Below are 14,614 nucleotides of genomic sequence, written 5' to 3' on the forward strand. Positions count from 1 at the left end.
CACATCGCAGCGCTGGCCTCCACCGTGAGCCCAACAGAACATGCTGCGGCTCTGAGCGCTTTTGGTACAACCACCCGCGAAATGGCATCGACGACCACCCCCGTGGCCACGACACAAGCCTTTGCTCACCGACATCTTGGTACAGTCAGGGAACAGACAACGCTTTTGGACGCTTTGGCAGGATGCAGATAGCGGAATTGTTTGAGCATAGCGCTCCAGAATGGACGGACTCTGTTGGCAATTGTCTCTGGTCATCATCAACGCGACCGAAGTCATCGGCGACTCGGTCATCAGGAGATCGAGCGCATTAAGTTGGTCTTGACCTTGCACTAACTTTCGATCGAGGCGCTGATTGGCATCTTGATTTGCCCACGCTCGGGCACTGATTGTCGTGACCACCGTCCGCTCTGAGTCGAAAACGTCGGCAGGTTGATAGCATGGAGCCGAAGATTCGGGGACGGTCACAACCTGATTAAATAGGTGCTGGTTTCCTGAGGTATCACGTGGAGGGCTCATTTGAGCTGAGTTTGGGCCCCGGGACTGCTGGTTCATAACAGCGATGGGGGAAGTTTGAGAGACAGAAAGACCTGAAGACAGTCAATGTCCAAGTTCGATGCAAAATGGCGAATGTCTCAGGAGCTGGAGGGCCCAGCGGCTCGAAACCTGGTGCAGGCTTCGAACAGTGTAAGCAGAAACTGCTAGCACTGTCATGCGCCAGTAAGAATAGCCTGAGAAGGAGCCCAACTATCTTCCTGCCCATGGTCGTTTACGTCCGTTATTTACCGTTGTTCTTGTGCATGAGTCTTGTCGGGACTAGAAATGGCCCCACTGCTATACCTCTTTGTGGGATCCGGTGCTCCGGTGGATTGGAAGCGGGTGGTCGTTGCATTTTGGCTAAGCACCCAGCGCTATTAATTATACTGAAACGGGAAAACCATTCACTTTTAGTTGCGAGTGCCCAACCCGATTATTGCATTGTACCAGAGACTAATGCCATCCTAGTAACGCACGAGATGTGAGGGGCTCGCATCCTACGTCGCGTGCTCTATCTGTTCCCTACTGATAGCAATATTTTAGGACTTCGAATCCTAACAATAGTGGGCAACACAGCGACCAGCAGCGTTCACTTTTGTTTGGACATGCGAGACGTTGGGAAGGTTACTCGCGCAAATGTAGTCTGAAAAAGACCACGGGGACATGCTTTTAAGTTAAGTTCTTGCACTATTCTGATACGCCCCTTGTTCAGCTGCAAAGCTAAGCGCTAGTACACGTAGACTACAGCACCCAATCTCAAAACGTGGCAACCGTTGCAAGACGCTAAACCCAATTCGCACCCTATTCATAACGCCTCTCTTCTAGCCAGCCAGGTCGTTCAAGCTGTGAACGAACTGCTCCAACTTGTTGTTTAGTATTTCGAGAGTGCAGTTTCGACTAGAATTCGTTCCCAAAAAAGGGTTTCGCTTGAGACCGGGCACTCAATTTCCTCCGTGTTACAAAAATGCCCTGCGACTTGTATGCCGCTGCCCGAATTAAGAGATAAGACTTGAGTACTCTGTGTTTCGACGTCAGCCTAGTAACACAAAAAATTCTTCATCAGAGATAATTCTCCGTTATATTATATTCGCCGAATTTCAAGGAACTCAGCAGACCAGGTACCCCCTTGTCGATCCATTACAGAATGATATTACTTGGACTTTGAACCGACCAAATAGATCCCGAGTCGTCAGACATGTCTTGCGATGATTGTCTGCTGCGCGAAGGATGCATCAAATTCTGAATAATGCCCACGATCTCCGCGGCGGTCGGGCGATTTTGAGGGGTTTTCTGCAAGCAGGCATCTGCCAATGCTAATATCTCCTCTGGGCAATCAATCGAAAACTCTGGCCGCATTTGGCCCATAGCAACCTGGTTCAAGATTTCTGCCTCCTGCATTTTGCCACGAACTGCGTTCGGGTTGTTGTCGTTCCAGTATGGATAGTCATTCGTGTCGATCTCGGAGAGAACCACGCCAAACGAATAAATGTCTGCACGTTCATCGTAATCGCGACCGAGAAGAACTTCGGGTGCAATCCAAAATGATGTACCCACTCCTGCTGTCATGTGAGTTTCAATGTCGTACCGCATGCGTGAAATACCAAAGTCGCTCAGCTTCGCCTCGTAGTACAAGTTCAGTAGCACATTCTTCGACTTGAGATCGCGGTGAATTACTTTCGGGTGCTGAGAATGCAAGTAAGTTAGTGCCTCAGCAATATGCAGCGCAAAAGCAGTTTTGTGTGTTTCCCATGACAATGGTGAGCCCCGTTCCTTGAAAGTGTACAATACTTCTCGAAGATCGCCATTGTCCATGAACTCGGTTACCGCTGCAAGGTGACGCAAGTTATCCCAGGCGACACCGATAAACTCGACGATCCGCGGATGATAAAGTACCGCCATCATAATGATCTCCTTCAGAAACACGTCAATTTCCGATACGTCTCCGCTGCGGTCTGGACGAATCTTCTTAATGGCAACACGACGACCTTTGTATTCTCCAGTGAACACCAATCCAAACCCTCCTTTGCTGATGCACTTGCCAAGTCTCAGCTGCCTGTATTCGATTCGGTTGGTCACGATCACAGGGTCCTCAAGGAGAGCACGACTTACTTCCTGCCTTGTTTCGTCCATGTGAGACGCTCCGGTGCTATCGTTCTTTGGGGAAGAGGACAGACGCTCCAAATCCGATCGAGGGCCCCATTTCATCCACACAAAGGTGACCAAGAGTACCACTACGACGACTCCAGCTGCAATCGCAACGTAGACTAGAAAACTGGTGCCACTTGATGAATCTTGGGAAAGAGTGCACGAAATTAGAAGTTAAGACAAACATGAATTTCAGCACATAGAGACTTGATACCGCAACGTACCCGTTGTCGCAGTGGAGGCATCAAGGACACAAAACGTGACATTATGTGCGGTTTGCCACGCGCCACCTGTGCATGTAGCGGATTTGTCTGGTTCGTCCGACTCGTATGCTCGGAGAGCTAAGATAGAAGTGAAGATTGAAGCGCTGACGTTGAAGTCTGTAATGTTGTTGTTGCGAATATATCTGTTAGTCAGAAGACGAACAAATGTCAGCTACTGATCACCCAGCCATTTATCCCACGGAAGGACAGTTTCTTACAACTCACTGAGGTCGTCGAGGTTAAAGACAACCGATGGAAAGCTTGTCAGCACGTTTCCAGTTAGATTCCTGGCAAATAGTAACGATACAGTGTTAGTGTTCAAGCGAAGTAGGTGGAGGCGATGAAACACTTACAGAATCTGAACAGCGCAAAATTGAGTCGTACACGTATTGCCGATCGTGTTACCAGCATACGCCGTAGCAAGGTTATTTTCTGAAAAATCGCTGCTCGTCATTTTCAAACACACAAGCAACATATTAGCCTTCAACCACTTTCACACCTAAGTATGGTACGCACAGGTACTCGACGGAGTTGAGCCCTTGAAAAAAATCGTAGCCAAACTTTTCTAAGCCACAATTGCGCATCGTTCTGCGTCAAGCCAACACCACATAAGGTATAGCATTAGCCCACAATGTCTCGCAGTGCATACAACTCAACAGAGACCTACACCGTACAAGTTCAGAGTAGTTGTTGGGAAGAAGTAGCCGACGTTCAGCACGATGGATGACATGTCGATATTTTCTAGGCGCCTACATAGCAGCAAAAACTTTAGCTTGGGGTCCAAACAAATGCAACAAACGCACAGATAGCTGCGCTCACACTGCAGTAATGGAGGTGGCGTCACTGGTATCCGCATCATTCACAGCGATCGGAATATCGGATCCCGGTAAGTCGACATCTTGCGGCACGAACGTGATGGGCTGAGGCTCGTCCCCTACGCCTGTGATCGATCTACGATGCCAAACGTAAGCGTCAGCTCAGTGAGTGTTCATCTCCGAAACCGAGTTCAAAAGCTTCAACTTACATTGACACGACGGTCGACGGGATCAAGAGCGTCCGAATCATGTCGATCGGCAGCACATCCGTCGCGTTCATTGTGAGCGGGTACTCGTCCTCCGTGGTCCTCGCGGTCACGAAGAACTCCCAGGAATCCGAGTCTTTATAGCCGGTCAGACACGTGCAGGACCCATTCAGAGCCGTGAAGATGGCCGGGCAGCCATTGTTCGGCAGCTCTTCGGGCGTCCGCCGCTGCAGCGACGGCACGCCCTCGCCGCATATAACGTCGCCCCCAGTGATGTTCGACAGCGCCGAGTTCACCCCGACCGCCAGGTACGTCACGTTCGCGTCCGAGTTGGCCTCGAACCATTCTTGGGCCAGCGTCTCCGCCTTGGTCTCGTCGCCAGCCTGCGTCCCATTCGACGAACTCGAGTCCGACGACGACAACGAAGAAGACGACGACGACGACGATGAGCTCTGAGCTGCTGCGCTCCAGAGCCACAAGGCCCAGCAAAGTGCCACGAAGCAGCAGGGACGGACACCATGCACCCGCATGGAACTGCCTGCTCTGCCTCCTGCGGCGACTATTGCGCACTGTTCCAAGGACGGTCGACTATCAATCTACCGGGTGGAGAAGTCCGGACGCGAGTCTGCTTTGACGCGTGAGTACCCACCGCATATCGGTTCGACGGCCAGAGAGCGTCTCGGTCTCCGCTGGACCGATAGCATAGAGGAGGTGGGATATCCCGTCTGGCTTTCGCTCAAGCAGAGATATTATACTAGGCGCGTGCTACTGTCTTGGTCACCACCGGCTCCGCAGCTTTCGGTGGCGGCGCAGAAACGTCCTCGATCTCGAAGTTGTCCACGACGACAAGTAGTTCTCTATTGACATTGGCACTATCGTGCACTTCACTTGCACATACATCTATGATCTAGAGCCCATTTCAGTCTCAGTCCAGGCGGAGCCCGGGGCCACGGTCGGCTCCGAGTCCGACAGACTCGGCGCGAGGCTCGAGCTCAAAAGCTGCTGGAGCGTTTCGACGATATTTGCTGCAGTCGGTCGGTCCTCGGGGTTCTTCTGCAGGCAGCTCTCCGCCAGCAGCATGATCCCAGCGGGGCAGTTGGCCGAGAACTGCGGCCGTTTGGTGCCTTTGGCGACCTGCCGCAGGATGTCGGCTTCCTCGAGTTTGCCGCGCGCACCGTCGCGGTTTGTGTCGTTCCAGTACGGGTAGTCGTCCGTGTCGATCTCCGACAGCACCACGCCGAACGAGTAGATGTCGGCCTGCTCATTGTAGTCGCGGCCAAGGAGAACCTCGGGCGCGATCCAGAAGGACGTGCCGATGCCAGCAGTCATGGCGTGGGTCTGCACCAAGTACTGCGTTCGGGACACGCCGAAGTCCGTCAGCTTTGCTTCCAAGTGTCGGTTGAGCAGCACGTTCTTGGACTTGAGGTCGCGGTGGATCACCTTGGGGCTGTGCGAGTGCAGGTACTGCATTGCTTCGGCGACATGCAGTGAGATCAGCGCTTTGTGGCCCCGCCATGACAACGAACTGCCCTGACGCTTGAAGCTTCGCAGCACGTGTCGAAGGTCTCCACCCTCCATGAACTCGGACACGGCGGATAGATGTTTGAGGTTGTCCCAAGCCACGCCGACGAACTCCACGATGCGAGGGTGGCGCAGCTCCGCCATGAGGATGATCTCTTTCAGGAAGGCCTTGACGTCCTTAGGGTCGAGGCTGCGGTCGGGGCGGATCTTCTTCACGGCAACCTGGCGGCCCTTATATTGGCCGACAAACACCAGGCCGAAGCCGCCTCTGCTGAGGCACTTGCCGAGCTTGATCTCCTTGTAGCTGATCCGGTTCGTGACGATTATGGGATCTTCCAGCAATGCATCGGTGGAGGTTTTGTCGGACGACTGAAAGTTCGCAGTCTCTACTCCGCTTCTAGCAAGGTAGTAGCTCGAGGGCGAGGACTCTGCTGAGGGCAAAGAGGTCTGTTGACGCATGCGCGCTCGTTGCCACAGCAGCAACACCACAAGAGCCACCACTACACACCCGCCGACGATCCCCACGTAAAGTGTGCATTGGGTGCACGTCCCTGCGCTTGTCTCTTCTGGATAATAACCAAGAAACGTCAGTTGTACCGATACATCTTTGAGCAGGATGACACAGTCGTACCTGGAGTCGCAAATGTGCTATTCGCAACGCAAAATAACGAGTTGTGCGCTGTCTGCCACGTTCCACACGGACAGGTAGCGGATGGATCAGGTTGGTCGGACTCGAAGGCGGCTAAGTCCTGGATAGCGTTGAAAGTTGAGTTGGTGATGTTAAAGTCCGTGATGTCGTTCTGAGCGATGTAACTGGACCAGAGATAATGGCGTGATGTCAGACAATAAAGTCCGTGTTGTCACACACACAAAACACGTACAGCTCCTGTAGGCTGTCGATGTTGAAAACCACCGTAGGGAACGCTGTCAAACTGTTGTTTGTGAGATTCCTGCAAAGGTCAAATCAAGAGCATACAAAATACTATTAGCCCTGATCCAGACGCGTTTTTTGCAGTAAGTTGAGGGCGTACAGTGTTTCAATCCCACAAAACTCGTTGGAGCAACTGCTTTGGGAAGTTGATCCAGCGTATGGAACAGTTAACGAATTTGAAGACATATCCCTGCTCACGTATTAAACCGCAAGAAAGAATTAGCACCGCGCATAATGGCCTCATAAGAAAAATATGCGGGCTGAGCATACTTACAAATACTTCAACCCTACCACTCCGTCGAAGAAATGGAAGCCAAAGCCGAACAAGTTGCAGTTCCGCAACGTACTGGTAGTTGGGACGAAAGGGAGAGTGTTAGCCCGTGTTTCATGGTGTCTACTTCGATCTCCACGTACAGATTGGTTGTTGTTGGCGGCAGAAAGGAAGACGCAGAAAGCGTGATGGAAAACATGTTGATGTTGATAATTTCTCTGTAATCGACGAGTTAGTGCAGGTGCGTACAAATAGACCACGAAGGAAATACTCACACAGCAGAGACAGAGATTGAGTTGTTGGGGCTGATAGCAACGGGTAATGTAGTGCCAGGAACGCGCCTATCCTCCGGCGCGAATTGGATGTCTTGTGGGGAACTTCCATCTCCGATTATGCGACTGCATGCACGTTATTTCGTTAGCTTAATGCAGAAGGATGGATGCACACGGAGACGGGTGCACAAACATACAGCGTTTTGAGAGTTGGCGGTACCAGCATCGTTCTGATAGCATCGACTTGAAGAACATCCGTCGAAGTGAGTTTTGCCGGATACTTGCTGTTGATACTTCGCTGTGCTACTCGAAATTCCCAAGTGTCAGTGTTGTTGTAGCCACTCATCAGACACGAGCACGACGCGTCAATCGCCGTGAAAATGTCAGGACAGCCAAAGTTGGGCAGTGTTTCATCCGAACGTCGCTGGAGCGACGGCATGCCGTCGCAAATTACATCGCTGCTGGTCAAGTTCTTCAGGCTAGAGTCCACGCCAACCGCCAACTGCGTCACATTGTCCCAAAAGTTTTCGGTAAACCATTCTTGGGCCAACTCCTCGGCTACAGTTGTAACAGGGACAAAACCAACTTCGGACCCACTGGAAGACGACCATGCTTCTGACGAAGAGGAGGTTGTATGATCCGCAGAAATCGACCTCAACGCACTACACACTTCGATCGCCTGATAGATAAACGCCACGACAGCTACCACCACAAGCTTTCTACGCCTTCTCGGTGGGGTTTCCATCGCAACGAGTTTCGTACTGATAACCAAGTAGACTTGCGGTGAGGCTCTGCCGTTGCATGCCTGTTGTTGTAGGGCAAAAAGGTATAGGGAGGGCAGCCGAGCAAACCAAGTGGTCACTTCCTCCATTGCGCATGTCGAGCGGTACCTCCAAAACAATCCTAACCATCTTGTCCCCAAGCCACAGCGAATTCCCTATTCGCACTAAACCTGCTGGCGTCTACAAACAAAATAAGCCTCTACTGAGTATGTATTATTCCAAGTAAAGCGCAAAAAGCTGTGGATTGTCGTAAAACTTGAGACGAAGCAGAATGGCCTCTTTGCGTGTGTAGTCCTTTTGTGGAGCGCACATACACTACATGCACGACTCCATCATCTTTTGGTTTCACAATTATAATTGTAGCGCACTGCTAGTAGTATCAGTTCGGTGCTGCTCTATTTAACGCCCTTAAACACTCACTTCTCTGCCATACACCCACGCCATGCACCAGATAGCTCTAGGCGCTGTCGTATGTCGGCAGCCTCACATGGTATCCGGCTTGTACCGGTCGACAATGCAAACGATTATGGTGCATATCGTTTTGTTGCAAGTGATCATTAAACGCTTTTGACTTCGTGAACTGTGTAGCGTGATTGAATGCTCCTCCACTCACGTTGAGTACCAACCGAGGCTTGAGACGCCCCGAGTTCGAAAGGGTTAAACTGCCCAGGAAACCACACCTGTAAATCCACTTCCTGGGAGCTTAATGCCCGAAGCAATTATTCTTGTTTCATTTTGATACAAAAATTTCAATTGTAACTTTATACATAATATATTTGATCCATAATTTGATATATTAAATAATTCCATATGAATAAATAATTGTCCGTATTGATTTATTTAAAATATATGAATTATTTGCCAAAATATTGTGACTCTATTTCGTTATTGGATCCATACTTCATGATTGACAATCATTGATTGTTCGAGCTGAAAATTGTTGCTGCAACTATTATTGCTGATGATAACTTGGTTAGTTATATATTGACAATTCATTATTGCCCTAGAGCAAAATTCGCGCGCATACAACCTAATGTCCACCACAGCAGCATCTTTCCCCTCAAGATCGGTAGTGAGATGCACTGCGACATCTGCAGGTCACTGATGGTGGGTAAGAGCCCTTTAATTCTCGGCGTGCCGTGTCTACCACAGCTACTGCAACGAGCCTCTATGTCTGTACGCGATATCGTGTTTTAGGTCGAACGACAACTCTGTACACGCGATTTACTTGCCGTGTGAGCGACTCTAAAGGAACAATAGGATTGAGATACTCACTTCATTTATCTGGCATAACCCCACCAGTACACAGTGCTCGGGAAAAATAATATTAATACAATAATTATAGTATTGTATTGACGGAATAATTTATTATTGGGTGAACGAGATTTCCGTAAAATATGAAATTGTAGCCATAATAAATGTACTGTGCTTTTCAAGGTGTGAGTATCTTCGTGGTCCGCATCGAACGACTAACACCGATGAAACTCGCCAATTTCTCCTTCCGATCGTGTGGACAACCTCATTTTTATAGTTGACTAGTGTCCGGCAGTGTTCCTACCCAATCGCAGGTGTGATACTAGGACCTCAAGCGCAATGTTTGGTGGAGCGGTTCACAATGATTACACCGTTTCGACCCAAACAATTTTTATATTTATTGCAATATCTATTGATGATCGATGTATTGCCGTAACTTGTTACGCGTTTTTTTTCAAAAATCAATTCAATTTTATATGTTATTTTCCGAGCACTGCTCCGCCTTGAGACCCTCCTCGGTCTGGGTGAGGTTGAAAGAGGCGCAGTATCCTTTGAAACGGAGCGTGCTCTTCACCTTTATGCTCTGCTTGGTATCCGAAGACACAATGTCGGTGGGCGACTGACTAGTGTCGTTGCAGTGAGGGTAGTGGTCACCCCACTGAGGTGGGACAGCCATAGTCGTGTCGTTCGTTTTGTAACTCCACGGATCGCCTTTCGTTTTATCAGCAGCAACAGCCGAAGCAACAAGTGCCCAAGCTGCCACGACAGTCGAGGCGGGTGCGATGAACTTCATTGTTAAATGGTACGGGTGCTGTTGCTGTCGAAGGTAGTCGGTAAATTAGGGAATGACGGCTTCTTTATTGATTAAAATCACGACTCGAACGAGAATCACCTCTCCTGTAGGGACGAGGTTGGAGCTCAGGGTTTACAGCAATACATGTACTGCAGGGAGGCAAGACATGGAAACAATGCAGAGCACCACAATTTGCTTGCGATGGTGCCCATTCTGCGATTTGCGTTTCCGACGTCGCACAGGGAAACCCGGCCAGCGTCGGTCATAAACAACCAGGCACGTGGAATTGTTCATTTCTCGTGGGGCCAGGGGAGCTTTTGCCGTGCTGCACCGACAAAACGGCCTTCAAAATGATGTGAGATCGGACTGTAAAGATATAACTCTTGATGTGCCTCGATGTTGAAGATGATTGAGAGTTTTCGGGTTTGATTCATGGCTATATCCACAATCACGAAAAGGGCTACCAGACCGACGACAATGTCATCACAGCAGCGAACGGAGCGATGACAGTGCCTCAACTATTTTGATTACCGCCGAAATTGCAGTGCTACTCGCCAAAACACTTCTTGAATACGTTAGTGGTGGTTAGAAGTGACTACAGGTAGTATAAACTTCCAAGGGGTTCTTGCGATAAACTGCAATCGCCATTTATATCGTGCTAGTGGTAAGTGCATGAAGCGTGACGGCGATACAGTAATAAATCTTACTTATTACTGTACTTAAAATACGAAGCCTAGCTGCGTGCGTTCAATGATCTCGCTTGCTCGGACTGTGCGCATAGTGTTGCTTGAGAGGGAATCTCCGCAATCTTACTGATGTGCTGTAACACAAAGAATGCGGTTCACTCTTCCCAAGGTGTTGGCTATGCCCTCCAGCCGGCAGGAAACTTTGGCGAGACGTTACATGTATTAATACCGATTAAAGCTTGAAGCTACGCCAACCGTGTTGCCAACGTTACCCTGTGGCCTTCCCGTTCCGCTCTTCGTAGAGTACACTAGGCGTACCGAGGCAAGCTGTGGAGGCACAACGACGACGTTTTTGCGCGCACAAAAGCACTGTTTTGCTGTTCTGTCCCGAGCATCGTTCGGTAAGCATACCGCAATCCCCATCGCCCTCTCAAAACGGCGCAAGCATGGCGCTAGCTTCGTCCGCGCGCTGTTAGCGAGGTGTCGAGCATTTCAGTTCTTCCTGGAAATGCATGCATGTTTTTTTAAATCTAAAAGAAATCGAGCGTTGCATGCGTTTTGACGATGTCGCTGACATGGAGGCATAGATATGAGGAGGGCGGCCGCTGGCCGCGCTCAAGCAAGCAAGGCACGTCTCAAGGCAAATCATGCGGGTGTTCTCTATTGAACTGTAGGCGGGAAGTGGCTCTAGGAACTCAGAGGTACGCTGTGACGACACGGCCATTAAGCGGGTGTACCGGACGCGAGTTGTTGCCGTCGTCCGTGATGGGGATCTCCCTGAGCTGTGACTGCAGGCGGGCGAGGTCCGTTGTGGAGAGTTTGACGGGCTGTTTCACAACCCACCAGTCTACGATCTCACTGCATGGCGGGGTGGTGAGACTTCCGGGGTAGTTGAACACTCCGTGGGCGTCGGCGGCAGCGTTAACCAGGTCAGCGTACGACGTACTGTGTACAACAAGAACGTGATGTGAGTTTGCGTCACGCATTAATGATCCAGGAGAAGCTAAGAGCAAACTTACATCGACATGGGCACCGTCGTGTTCATGCTGACAGTGTCGAGCGCATCCAGGACGGAGGCCACCCAGGCGTCGGTTTTGCCTTCGGTGACAGCCTGGAAAAAGACACCGACAACGAGCACGGCAGAACCATTTGTGTTGCTGTGCACAAAGTGAACTTCTCCATCGAGGTGCTCGCCATTCAGCGTGTGATCCGACGGGGTGTGCATGTGAAATTGCAGCATGTTGTATGACGCATTGTTCGCAGACACCGCACAGGAACCTATTGGCACAAAAACTGTTAGACAACCCCGACTATTGCTGATAATATTTACACTCTAGTCGTGTACGTACCGCCGTTCACAGAGGCCTTAAACGCTTCGTCGGACTGGGTGAGGTTGTAGTCTGTGCACTCACCGCTGAACTTGAGCGAGCGTGGCTCCGGGTTGCTTCCACCGGACACCTCGATGTCAATGGGTGACTGCTTCGACCCACCGCACGTCGGGTAGTGCTCCGACCATTGCTCGGGGCTGGCCATGGTTGAATCGTTGTGTTTGTACCCCCAAGCAGCACTCCCCACACCGTCAGCGGCGACAGGTGTGGTTGACAGAGCGCAGGCGAATAGCGCAGTAGTGATGGCGAAGAACTGCATTGTTGTCGTGGTGGTGGTGGTAGATTTGCTTCGATGAGAGCAAATTGAGAATGACGAGCTAGTGAAGGGTGAGCCCGAAAACGAACGGCTCGAGCAAGCAACTAGGCATCCTAGCCACGCAAGACAAGCAACGACGGGTTCGCCAGCGTGAAATGTTAGAAACGTTAGGGAGGCAAATCAAGCCCGCCCGGTGGTCCCTACGGATTATGTAGTGAAAGACCGTTTCCAGTACACTGGTACATGTACAAGTTTTAGATACCAGACGTTGATTTGACGCCGACGTTTTCTGGGTGACGTTAGTAAAATTAGGCATCGAGCTCTTCGTTTTTTTGCAAGTGCGACGTTCGGTTGCTCGATTGAAAATACCAAACGTTGCTTGCACTTTTGCTTCACCGTCGGGTCGTCTGCGTTTTAATCCGCAGCATTTGAGTCATAGAGCAAGCCCCTTGTTCCAAAGCGTGTTGCATGGTGTACCGTACTACATGTAGTACTGTACAACGAGAAAAAATATTCGGGCGCATAATCTTTATGGCGTCAATTTTGCCGACCTCCGATCGAGTACCAGATCCGGATAAATGCACAGACTGTCGCTTGTTCGATCGACAGACATCGCTGCCGCCCGTTGGAGTTCGAGACAGAACGACAGAGGCGGATTCACTCGCATAGTAAGAACAGACCCTCACTCGGAGTGTGAGGATGTACCGGGCCCGGTGCGGTTGATCTGTCTCAGCTGCGGATGGCAATGGCATAGCATAAATTGCGTATCTTAATTAATAAAACCTTGCACAAGTTCGTATCATTGTGCTTCGTTTTAAAAATACTTGCTCTCTACGAGAATACAAATAGCGCGCTTGACTTTTCGTTACAACACGAAGTCTCCCTCACTTTCAGAAGTTTGTTGAGTATTATTCATCAATGGTACAGTACGTCTCGTAAGCTTGTGTTTCCCGAAAGAACCATTCGCCACCATAACGTTAAAGTATTATTCTATAAATGTTATACAGCTCCGCTGTGAGCCAGGCCCCGTGCTGCGACCACGACAAATCTCGACATATAGAAACGCGGGGGACTGCGACCACAGCATTGTTCCGCGGAAGGCGCGCATTCCACTAGTCGCCTACTATGATGGTGCACGCGCTACCTCGGTACCCACAGTTCAGCTCGACAATAATGGGCGTGTGAAATGCGGAGCACTTAGTAGTACTAAGTATTAAGTTAGTAATGCTGGTGCTGTAAAACGTGTTATTATACCCCATGGGGCACTGCGTTAGTAACCCACTGCTAGGATGGGGGTACCTGTACTACTGCAGGTGGGGTACTATTAAAGGCATGGAGACATGGTACTCAAGTGAGAGTCGATTTAGGAAGAGTCCTAAAAGTCGCATGTGCTTGCTTAGAGTTCAGCCTCTCCGATGATGTTAATGAACGCGTCGCCATCTTCAGACTCGCTGCTGTTTTCAGCTTCCACAACTACATCGTCGTTGGTAGATGCAGCCGCGCGATGTTCAGCCAGCAAAGCCACAAAAGCCTCTCCGTAAATGGAGTGCGTGGTGAGAGACAATTGATCAGCCGCTCCGAGGAAACAACGGCGGAAGCTTGTGATAATGGTCTCGTTGGGCATAGCGTTCCGAGCACGGGTCAGCCAGCTTCGAACCACACCGTTTCCCGGTCCTTTCACGTTACCACCACGAGTGTACTGGTTGCCGCTCATTTTCCACTCATCAGTGTGTGGCACAATGTGGTCCTTGAGAGGCCTGAGCCACGCGTAGTCTGCAACTTCTCTTCCACGGCGAACTTGCGCTTCATTGTCACGACTCAAATTTGACAATGAGAGAGATCGAACCAAACCGGCGAGACCTTGTTAAGCGCCAAAGTTGATTCTAGCTTATGACGTCTACGATCATCTGATAATTTTGATAATTTGAATACGAGATGTGGTAGTAAAACAGGGAGGGGGTCCGGTCCCACGCAATTGCTTAAAAATTCTGGGGCGGGGTACAATTAAAGGGAGGGGGTACAATCACAGGTTTTATATACCGGACAATGCCACCTCGCAATCCCGTCGCAGTCAGTCATTTGCAGCGAGGATGTGAATCTTGAAGTGGGCAGCGTTGGCTGAGCGCAGTGGTCGTTTCCCTCGTCGATGAAGCCACTTCGCTGGAATCTTATTCCAAGCCTCCGAGCCGCTTCAGATTACCGCACGACGCTGCATGTAAATGCCAGCAGTACACGGTAGCGCTGTACTCGCGTGCGCCTAAGATTCGCGCTCTGTGTCGTGCAGCGATATGAGCTAAAACCGCCAGCCAGCATGAACTTGTTCTCGCGCACTTCAGCGCCTAATTTCACAATTTCTGATACGGCTGGAATTTCGACCCGCGCTAAATTCGCTGATTGGCTGCTGGCTACCGACACTACCTCGAGTCAGTCAGGTCTCACTTGGCATTCAGGTGTGTCGACTAGCGAGTGACGTTCGAACACTTGAGATATCTCGCCC

The 14,614-nt window shown here is 50.3% G+C and overlaps 3 protein-coding genes across 4 annotated transcripts; all 3 read right to left on the bottom strand.

The window, feature by feature from the left end:
* Nucleotides 1-1,671: 1,671 nt before the first annotated feature.
* On the bottom strand, nt 1,672-4,493 carry IUM83_07835 (TKL protein kinase; the record flags this gene model as incomplete). Its single annotated transcript, XM_067932162.1, has 8 exons — nt 1,672-2,825; nt 2,904-3,085; nt 3,161-3,229; nt 3,296-3,385; nt 3,459-3,530; nt 3,617-3,691; nt 3,762-3,893; nt 3,967-4,493. 8 exons carry the CDS (start codon nt 4,491-4,493, stop codon nt 1,672-1,674), a joined length of 2,301 nt encoding a protein of 766 aa, XP_067782973.1.
* A 370-nt stretch (nt 4,494-4,863) lies between these two features.
* Nucleotides 4,864-7,397, bottom strand: IUM83_07836 (TKL protein kinase; the record flags this gene model as incomplete). Of its 2 annotated transcripts, none has more annotated exons than XM_067932164.1 (8): nt 4,864-6,047; nt 6,116-6,297; nt 6,366-6,434; nt 6,516-6,605; nt 6,690-6,761; nt 6,830-6,904; nt 6,962-7,084; nt 7,156-7,397. In XM_067932164.1, 8 exons carry the CDS (start codon nt 7,395-7,397, stop codon nt 4,864-4,866), a joined length of 2,037 nt encoding a protein of 678 aa, XP_067782972.1. The 2 variants fall into 2 exon arrangements, with proteins under 2 accessions (XP_067782972.1, XP_067782971.1); XM_067932163.1 differs by having other exon boundaries at nt 4,864-6,050.
* A 3,771-nt stretch (nt 7,398-11,168) lies between these two features.
* Nucleotides 11,169-12,006, bottom strand: IUM83_07837 (Carbonic anhydrase; the record flags this gene model as incomplete). Its single annotated transcript, XM_067932165.1, has 3 exons — nt 11,169-11,418; nt 11,493-11,751; nt 11,823-12,006. The coding sequence occupies 3 exons, from the start codon at nt 12,004-12,006 to the stop codon at nt 11,169-11,171; spliced, it is 693 nt and encodes a 230-aa protein (XP_067783028.1).
* Between the last annotated feature and the right edge of the window lie 2,608 nt (nt 12,007-14,614).

This window comes from Phytophthora cinnamomi, assembly GCF_018691715.1.
Source record: "Phytophthora cinnamomi strain GKB4 chromosome Unknown Contig102, whole genome shotgun sequence".
Lineage (NCBI taxonomy): Eukaryota > Oomycota > Peronosporomycetes > Peronosporales > Peronosporaceae > Phytophthora > Phytophthora cinnamomi.